The following is a 9599-nucleotide window of genomic DNA, read 5'->3' on the forward strand; positions in this document are numbered from 1 at the left end:
AGCAGATGCTCTTATCAAACCATAGTGTCATCAAATTTCTGATACCAATGCAGGGTGAAAGGGGCCACAAAATGGTGAACCACTATAAAAACAAATGGTAAAGAAAAGTATTTGGTATTTTAAAAATACAAATTACAGCTCTTGAAAATATCTTGTTACAAAATACATTGGAGTGTAGTTCAGCCCATTGTAATACAAATGACAAAATACTCAGAAGTAATTGAAATACATATTTCAAATACATGCAACAGAAATACTACCCATCTCTGGAGACATGGCCTGTACTCTACAAATTTCTGACAGGCGGAGATTAATGCACTTGGCATGCAGATCCAATCAGCAAATATTTGTGCTAAAAATGTATGTGTTTTAATCTACGGCCACTTGGGGCTTTAGGGAGGGCTGCTGACAGTGGTCGAGCGTGGGCTTGTGAGTGCCCTGGAATTTGTGATGGCAGGGGGAAGAGATCTTTATCGTAGGAAATCAAGGGCTGTCTGGACAGACGCCTTCTTGGCAGATGAACAAACCCCATTTCTCTTTTACCCAGAGGAGTTGACTGGAGATGGCCATTGTGGATGAGGTCACCGTCACCACCNTCTTTAATAAATAATGTCATATCAAGACGCTGCATTTTGGTTCAATCCCTGCTCCTCCTCTTCGGATGAAGAGGAGGAGGAACGCCGTTACAACACTGGGTATTATTATTGGCCTTGTTTCAGGGTCATGTCTAGATGGGATACAGTTTAACCTAATTCTCCTAACCTGCTGCGTAAATTCTCCTAAACCTGATACAAAAAGTCAATTTTGATAAAAACTGTATCCCTTCTAGACAAAACCTTGTTTCAGGGCAGAGCTCATTAGAATAATACTCAGCATGCTTTGCAATTGTCAATTTTTACATACACATTTATATTTAATTAATTTAGCAGACGCTCTTATCTACAAACCATAGTGTCATCAAATTTCTGATACCAATGCAGGGTGAAAGGGGGCCACAAAATGGTGAACCACTATAAAAATGGTATAGAAAAGTAATTGGTATTTTGAAAATACCAATTACAGCTCTCGAAAATATCTTGTTACAAAATACATTGGAGTGTAGTTCAGCCCAGTGTAATATAAATGACAAAATTCTCAGAAGTAATTGAAATACATATTTCAAATACATGCAGCAGAAAAACTGCCCATCTCTGGAGACAAGGCCTGTACTGTACACTTTTCTGACAGGTGGAGATTAATGCACTTGGCATGCAGATCCAATCAGCAAATATCCGCGCTAAAAATGAATGCGTTTAATCGACGGCCACTTGGGGCTTTAGGGAGCGCTGCTGAGTGACAGAGTGGTCGAGCGTGGGCTTATGAGGGCCCTGGAATTTGCGATGGCCGTGGGGGGAAGAGATCTATATCGGAGGAAATCAAGGGCTGTCTGGATAGACGCCTTCTTGGCAGATGAACAAACCCCATTTCTCTTTTACCCAGAGGAGTTGACTGGAGATGGCCATTGTGGATGAGGTCACCGTCACCACCATGCAAATATTTGCGTGATGGATTGAGCCCCTGGTTTATTTGCATTGAATAATAATGGTGCACTTATGTTAAATTATTACTGGGCCAGGCGCCACTGATCTGAATACCATATTTAATACTGACCTATATCACGTTTTCCCATGCGCTTCTGACTCCAAATGGAAATGTAGGACAAACTCAAATGTCAGGTGACCTGGCGCAGGCACATAGTAAATTAAAATAATAAGCCTACGATTATTGTGAATACTCAAAATGATTAAACAACTGCCCTAAAAAACGACTTCTCGCTTAGAAAACAGCCTATATGTGGCATTGATATGAGTCAGAAACATGTATTCTACTGTCAAAATTGACTACAATGTGTAAATAGGATCATAAAGTCAGAGTAGGATTATTTTATGATAAATATTTTCTAAGCCACTGTTGTTATTCTAAAATATGGTGAATCAGTTGTTTGGAATTGGAATGATAGATTTTCTACCTGTCCCCTACTTTGTTATATTCTGATTGGTCAGATGTTTGTTACTTGTTGTAAAGAGAACAGGACATAGGGCAGTTCAGGCTGAAAGCAAGGTGCCAGGTTTCTGGTTGTAGAAGCACAGTTTTGACTGCTCCTACAGTCTTTTTGCGGTATTGCAGTTTAACTGACACCCGGCCGAGAAAGACAATATCCATAGACGACACATAGAGAAGTTCCTAATAAGACACGTTAGTCATCACATTTGTGCACTAAACATCCACAGAATTATTTCAATTGTCACTGAAACAGATTCTTTTCATTACCCGCAGCCGAAGACATTAACATTTTATATTCATCCAATGTCTGCAATGTTTTCGGATGACGTGATGACTGCTAGTTCTGTTCCCTGTGCTCACTAAGTGCTAGTGCGCATGGGAAGTTGGACTATGTAAACCGGATGCAACCTGTATATAGACGGTCCATGACTCGGCGAATGTGAGTACTTTAAGTTGAAAACAACGGTCGGACATCTTGGGATGCAGTCTCCAGTTCTTTATATCTCAGTGGCTGTAACAATGGTCAGTTGATGATTAAATCTACAAATGAGTAATCAGTCTCCATCCTATTTGTATCCACATGGAGAGTCATCCATCCCCCATTGAAAGAACCCTCAAACTACATCAGTCTCATCCGAAACTGAGTTTTGTGAGACTTGTGTTCCTGACTGCACACAATGTACATGAAGGTTGGGTTTTTTCAAACCTACCCACATGCCACAGCTGGCAACACATAAGTAATCATCAATTCGGAGTGCAACTGCATGCATCCAATCGTAATGCATGTGGTAAATTTGGGTTGACTTTGGATATCCCAATGGGGCTAGTTAGGGACCATCGGTAAATTACACAATGTACATGGGACAATATGTAAAAAAAAATCCAATAGTTCCACATTTCAATGACTTAAAAATCTCAAACCAACTTTAAATTGTAGAAATTCATATACAAATATTGAAAGCATTTAATAGAAAGACTAAAAGGTGTGCAACATGAAAATATTGTCCATTTACATTGTGCAATTTATTGACGGTCCCTAACAAGCCCTGGAGACAGGCTATCCAAAGGGAAACCAATTTTGCCACAGGTCGCACACCAGCCAGCTGAAGCTAATTGGTGAAATAATTTGGCTAACTCTTCCCACCTGCGAACACACACAAGCGACACCCACATGAAACCACACCCCAAAACTAACTCAAGATTGAATTCAGTCATGGCCACTAGCAAGTCAGTTCTTAATTTACAATGACGGCCTACCCCGGTTAACCCCTCCCCTAACCCAGACGACGCTGGGCCAATTGTGCGCCGCCCTATGGGACTCCCGATCATGGCCAGTTGTGATACAGCCCGGGATCAAACCAGGGTCTGTGGTGACGCCTCTAGCACTGAGCTGCAGTGCCTTAGACCGCTGCGCCACTCCGGAGCCATGCAGAAATTCTCCAATAAAAATAAACGTTCACCCACACCATGTTATTATTTGGAAGCCTATTTGATTTGGAGTTCGGACATATAATGTTTGTATGTGAAAACTATTTCTAAGATGCATACTTTCAATTTTTCCAAACTAACCCTAACCCTAACCCTTTTCCTAAACTTAACCTAATTCTCCTAACCTGCTGCATAAGTTCTCAGTAGTAAAATGTCAAGGTTTCAGCACTGGCCTCTGCTATCTGCTATTCCAGCAAGATAATGCATAGGCCTATATATTAACATTTGTGCTATAACTTAGTTCCTCTGGCTAGAGGTCTGGACTTAAATGGCACAGTTCTTAGGATGGATTTGAAACAATGTTTCAGCCTACCCTACCATAGCACTAGACTGCAGCTTTCCAAAACAAAGAGCATCCACATGACACTCACTACGAACCCTATAACTATCCTACCAGGGGTTTACAGGCTTTAAATGACTGTAGTCATTTCAGCCAATGCATTTCTGGTAATTGTGGGTGTCAGTTGGCCAGTATAGCCAACGAGAGACTAATTATACTCCAAAATGTCTCTATTCTTCCTTTTATCCAAGATTCTTTTGTTCTTCACTGGCTGTTCTCAACATTATTGTTTTAGGTGGAGTGTTAGCGGTCCACTGTGTATTCTTGGAGAATGTGTGGTCAGTGTGGGTTTGAGTGTGACCAGATACTGACGAGAGGGCCCATTGGCTAGGGCTCCTGTGCTGCACACATTGATAATGACAGTGCTTCCATCTCCTGGTTAAAGTAACTAACTGCTGTAGGGATCTTTATTGTTCCAGATCATTTTTCTCAGGTTTGGCATTTTTTGTTTTCAAATGATGTGATAGTTTGGCTGACACTGAGGACAAAATCAAAGCACCAGTCTCTATCAGTGGGTCATCCCCCATTAGCTTTAGCAGAAGCAGCGGCTACTCTTCCCAGGGTCCACAAAAAAAACACAAAACATGACAAGTAACAAAACACTGATAGACTGATAGACAAGGACAGTCACACACATTTTAAATACAACTATATACACACCATACAACAAAAAAAGAATACAAACAACACAACTAAAAGAGAATGTGTGTGTTAGAGTGTGTCTGTGAGTGCGCGCACGTGCGTGTGCCTGTCCCCTCACAGTCCCTGCCGTTCCATGAGATGTTGTTTAATCCGTTTTTCAAAGGTCATTTTGTTGTTTGCTTGAGTAATTGGAGATGGAAGGGAGTTCCATGCGATCATGGTGCTGTATAATACTGTGCGTTGCCGTGAATTCATTTTGGACTTGGGGACTGTGAAGAGACCCCTGGTGACATGTCTTGTGGGGTATGTATGGGTGTCTGAGCTGAATGTTATTTGATTATGCAGAGAATCAGGAATTTTCATCACAATAATATTTCTCATAAAAACTAGAAGAGAAGCAATGAATCTCTCGTCAACCCTCAACCAGGAAACACTGGCATGTTGTTGATGTTAGTTCTGTGTGTGCAGTTAAGGGCAAGGCCTGCTGTTCTGTTGGGAGCCAGCTGCAGCTTTGCTAGGTCTTTCTTTGCTGCACTTGACCATATTACCGGACAGTAATCAAGATGGTACAAGACCAGAGCCTGGACAACTAGTACAGTTGATTTGTGTCAAAAACGCAGAACATATTTTTTATAACAGACATAACCCTCCCCAATCTTCACAACAACTTTGTCAGTATGACCATCCAAGTGACTATCCAATGTTATACCTAGGAGGTTAGCTTCCTCAACTTGCTCAACGGTCCACAACTCCAGGTGAGGTTTAGGTCTTAGAAAATGTTTTGAACCAAATAGGGAGTGAAAGGGCTCGGGTCATGAGTTGATGGCCACAGACAGACCTCGTGGGAACACCTGGCCTGGCAAAACTTCATCCTGGGCTGGGAAATGAGAGCATGTTTACATTCTAGGGACCTTGTTTACATTCTAGGGACCTTGTGATAGGGATGACAGTGAAAACATGACTTTGAGCATCAGCAAACAACACAAACTGTATCTCTTCCCATACCATCTCACCTCACACCCCTCATCAAGCCCTACTGAGCTGCTCCGTGTATCTCCTGGTCTCCTTCCCTCAGACCTCATCTCTCCGTTAGCTAGCAGACCCAGAGGACGTGTACACCAGCAGCCCAATGGAGCAGACAGTGGTGCTGATCACAGGATGCTCCTCGGGGATAGGCCTCAGTCTGGCCGTCCGGCTGGCCTCGGATCCAGCGAAAATGTACAAAGGTAAGCAGTGACTGACTTGCAAGGACATCACTGTACAGAAAGCGTTCATTTTGTTCAGTGCCATAAGATCATGCAATAAACAGTATGGATACAATACGTGGCGTGTTCGTTGCATGAGGGCTTTGAAGCAGTAAGCTCACTCTGGGTATTATGCCTGTTTACTACATGGCATCCACATATTAGAAAACATGTTTTGGTTGGTTTATCTGCGTCACAATGTAATTACAGAAAATTCTAGTTTTGGAAACTATGGTGACAACAATAATGTCAATGTCAAGCTCTGTATTTCATCCGTTTTGTTTCGTACATGTTTAATGGTAAACCTCTGATGGGGAAATCTCTGATGTCCCTGACCACTGATATCAACTCTGTTTAGTCTATGCCACCATGAGGAATCTTGCCAAGAAGGAGCGTCTACTGGACTGTGTGAAGGGCCTGCACAAGGACACCCTGGACATCCTCCAGATGGACATCACTGACCAGCGGTCCATTCTGGATGCCAGGGACAGGGTCAGGGAGAAGAGGGTGAACATTCTGGGTACGACCAGAGTCATGACTTACAGTAATAGTGTTAATTTGTGTGTGTGTGGTTGTGTGTGTGAAACAGAAGAACAGATGTCCTTCATATTTTTACATCAACGACAATTTCTTTACATGTATACAGCATACAGGATGTCATGTGCTCTGGCTTTCTGTTTGTCTGTGGTATTCATGTTGGCAGTGTGTAATGCTGGTGTGGGGTTGATGGGGCCGCTGGAGGCCCAGTCCCTAGCCACCATGAGGCAGATCCTGGAGGTCAACCTCCTGGGCACCATCAGCACCATCCAGGCCTTCCTACCAGGGATGAAGGCCCAGGGCCATGGACGCATCCTGGTCACTGGCAGCATCGGTGGGCTACAGGGTRAGAGAGAGAGAGCAGGGCTGGRGTGACAGGRGGRGGARTGGRATGAAATTRCCYTTAGACACTGCTCTGAGGTCAGATTTGGTGGTTTGTTTAGTATTTATTGCCATGATAGTCACATATCTATGTGTGTTATTGTATTATAGGACTCCCCTTTAATGAGGTGTACTGTGCCAGTAAGTTTGCAGTAGAGGGCGCCTGTGAGAGTCTGGCCATTCTCCTGCAGCACTTCAACATCCAGTGAGTGCAGACAGTCATCAGCTCATGTATCCCTTTGTCAGTGTTTCATTTTGGATGTGCACTGTATCTGTGTTGGTACTGATTGACTCCATCCACCATCGTGCAGTGTGAGTCTTATTGAGTGCGGCCCTGTCAACACGGATTTCCTGGACAACCTGCAGAGGGCAGAGCCAGGGGACTCTTCGCTGCAGCAGGTCGACGCCCACACACGCAGCCTCTATGACACGTACCTGCAACACTGTGGGATGGTGTTCCAGAACGCAGCTCAGGACACAGAGGATATTGTGAAGGTACAGGTTCTGCTTACTTGACATCTATTAGTTATTTAGCTGATCTGATAAAGGTGCTCCTCCCTGTCTCCAGAGCATACTGCATGTACATATGATACTAGATATTTATAGATTTTCTATGGAAGTGTAAGTAGTACTGATGAGTAGATTTAATAGCTGGACCCCTCTCAATACAGGTATTTCTGGATGCCATCCAGTCATCGAACCCTGCATTCAGATACTACACCAACAATGCCCTCATTCCGCTCAGCAGCCCTAAGATCTCAGCACTGGACGGGTCCCAGTACATCAGAAATATGAGCAAGATCATCTTCTCAACCAATGGGAAAGGGGAACAGAAATAGCCATCAAACTATATAATATAATATAACCCTTTACTTTATACATGCAGTACCAGTCAACAGTTTTAGAACACCTATTCATTCCAGGATTTTTCTTTATTTTGACTATTTTCTACATTGTATAATTATAGTGAAGACAACAAAACAATGAAATAACACATATGGAATCATGTAGTAACCAAAAAGGTCTTAAACAAATCAAAATATATTTTATATTTGAGATTCTTCAAAGTAGCCACCCTTTGCCTTGATGACAGCTTTGCACACTCTTGGCATTCTCTCAACCAGCTTCATGAGGAATGTTTTTCCAACAGTCTTGAAGGAGTTCCCACATATGCTGAGCACTTGTTGGCTGCTTTTCCTTCACTCTGCAGTCCAAATCATCCCAAACCATCTCAATTGGGTTGAGGTCAGGTGATTGTGGAGGCTAGGTCATTTGATGCAGCACTCCATCATTCAACTTGGTCAAATAGCCCTTACACAGCCTGGAGGTGTGTTTTGGGTCATAGTTCTGTTGAAAAATAAATGATAGTCCCACTAAATGCAAACCAGATGGGATAGCGTATCGTTGCAGAATGCTGTGGTAGTCATGCTGGTTAAGTGTGCCTTGAATTCTAAATAAATCACTGACAGTGTCACCAGCAAAGCACCCCCACACCATCACACCTCCTCCTCCATGCTTCACGGTKGGAACCACACATGCGGAGATCATCCGTTCACCTACTCTGTGTCTCACAAAGACATGGAGGTTGGAACCAAAAATCGCAAATTTGGACTCATCAGACCAAAGGACAGATTTCCACCAGTCTAATGTCCATTGCTCGTGTTTCTTGGCCTAAGCAAGTCTCTTCTTATTATTGATGTCCTTTAGTTGTGGTTTCTTTGCAGCAATTTGACAATGAAGGCCTGATTCACGCAGTCTCCTCTGACCAGTTGATGTTGAGATGTGTCTGTTACTTGAACTCTGTGAAGCATTTATTTGACCTGCAATTTCTGAGGCTGGTAACTCTAATGAACTTATCCTCTGCAGCAGAGGTAACTCTGGATCTTCCTTTCCTGTGGCGGTCCTCATGAGAGCCAGTTTCATAATAATGCTTGATGGTTTTTGCGATTGCACTTGAAGAAACTTTCAAAGTTCTTGAAATTTTCCGCATTGACTGACCTTCATGTCTTAAAGTAATGATGGACTGTCTTTCTCTTTGCTTATTTAAGCTGTTCTTGCCACAATATGGACTTGGTATTTTACCAAATAGGGCTATCTGCTGTATACCACCCCTACCTTGTCACAACACAACACAACACACTTTTAACAAGGCACACCTGTTAATTGAAGTGCATTCCAGGTGACTACCCCATGAAGCTGGTTGAGAGAATGCCAAGAGCGTGCAAAGCTGTCATCGAGGCAAAGCGTGGCTACTTTGAAGAATCTCAAATATAAAATATATTTAGATTTGTTACTACATGATTCCATATGTGTTATTTCATAGTTTTGATGTCTTCACTATTATTCTACAATATAGAAAATATTAAAAAATAAAGAAAAACCCTTGAATTAGTAGGTGTGTCCAAACTTTTGGCTGTATATAGGTTATACACATGATTTGCATTGGAGCAACACACAAGCACATCATTTCAGCAAACAACATAGTTGGCCAAAATCGTCTTCTTTACACACAATGTTCAACCACCAACTTCGAGGTGGAGGTTTTGCTATCATGTCACAACTTTCTTATACATTTGAAGAGTTTATTTCCAAAACTCTATATCCACCAATCAGAAATGATTGCTAATGGGTACCTTCATGTGTGTGTAAGATATTACTGTTCTTAGATTTTAGTGTATGTGTATGAAAATGTGTATTTTTTTTGCAAAACTCGATATATCCATTGTTTAGCATGGAATGAAATGATTGTATCCTGTATATTTGACTGTGATGTGTGTTTGTCTCACCTAGCTATCTTAAGACGAATGCACTTTTACTGTAAGTCGCTCTGGATAAGAGCATCTGCTAAATTATTACAATGTAAAATATGTAGATCTCATATTATTGTATTGAATGCTTTTTAAAATATATTTTTAAAATATTGA

At 42.0% G+C, this 9599-nt stretch overlaps 1 protein-coding gene across 1 annotated transcript; it reads left to right on the forward strand.

Moving 5' to 3' along the window:
* The first annotated feature begins 5531 nt into the window (after positions 1-5531).
* LOC111981751 (estradiol 17-beta-dehydrogenase 1-like) lies at positions 5532-9599 on the forward strand. Its single transcript, XM_024013161.2, has 6 exons — positions 5532-5739; positions 6116-6277; positions 6461-6640; positions 6787-6880; positions 6987-7170; positions 7347-9599. The coding sequence occupies exons 1-6, from the start codon at positions 5643-5645 to the stop codon at positions 7512-7514; spliced, it is 885 nt and encodes a 294-aa protein (XP_023868929.1). The 5' UTR covers positions 5532-5642; the 3' UTR covers positions 7515-9599.

The sequence above is a fragment of the Salvelinus sp. IW2-2015 genome, linkage group LG20 (genome assembly GCF_002910315.2).
Source record: "Salvelinus sp. IW2-2015 linkage group LG20, ASM291031v2, whole genome shotgun sequence".
NCBI lineage: Eukaryota > Metazoa > Chordata > Actinopteri > Salmoniformes > Salmonidae > Salvelinus > Salvelinus sp. IW2-2015.

Excerpts from the sequence above, each read along its gene's own strand:
- LOC111981751 (XM_024013161.2), top strand. The coding sequence starts at position 5,643 with ATGGAGCAGACAGTGGTGCTGATCACAGGATGCTCCTCGGGGATAGGC. Across the intron at positions 6,881-6,986 it reads CTGCAGCACTTCAACATCCA|TGTGAGTCTTATTGAGTGCG; the intron begins GTGAGTGCAGAC and ends ACCATCGTGCAG. Across the intron at positions 7,171-7,346 it reads ACACAGAGGATATTGTGAAG|GTATTTCTGGATGCCATCCA; the intron begins GTACAGGTTCTG and ends CTCTCAATACAG.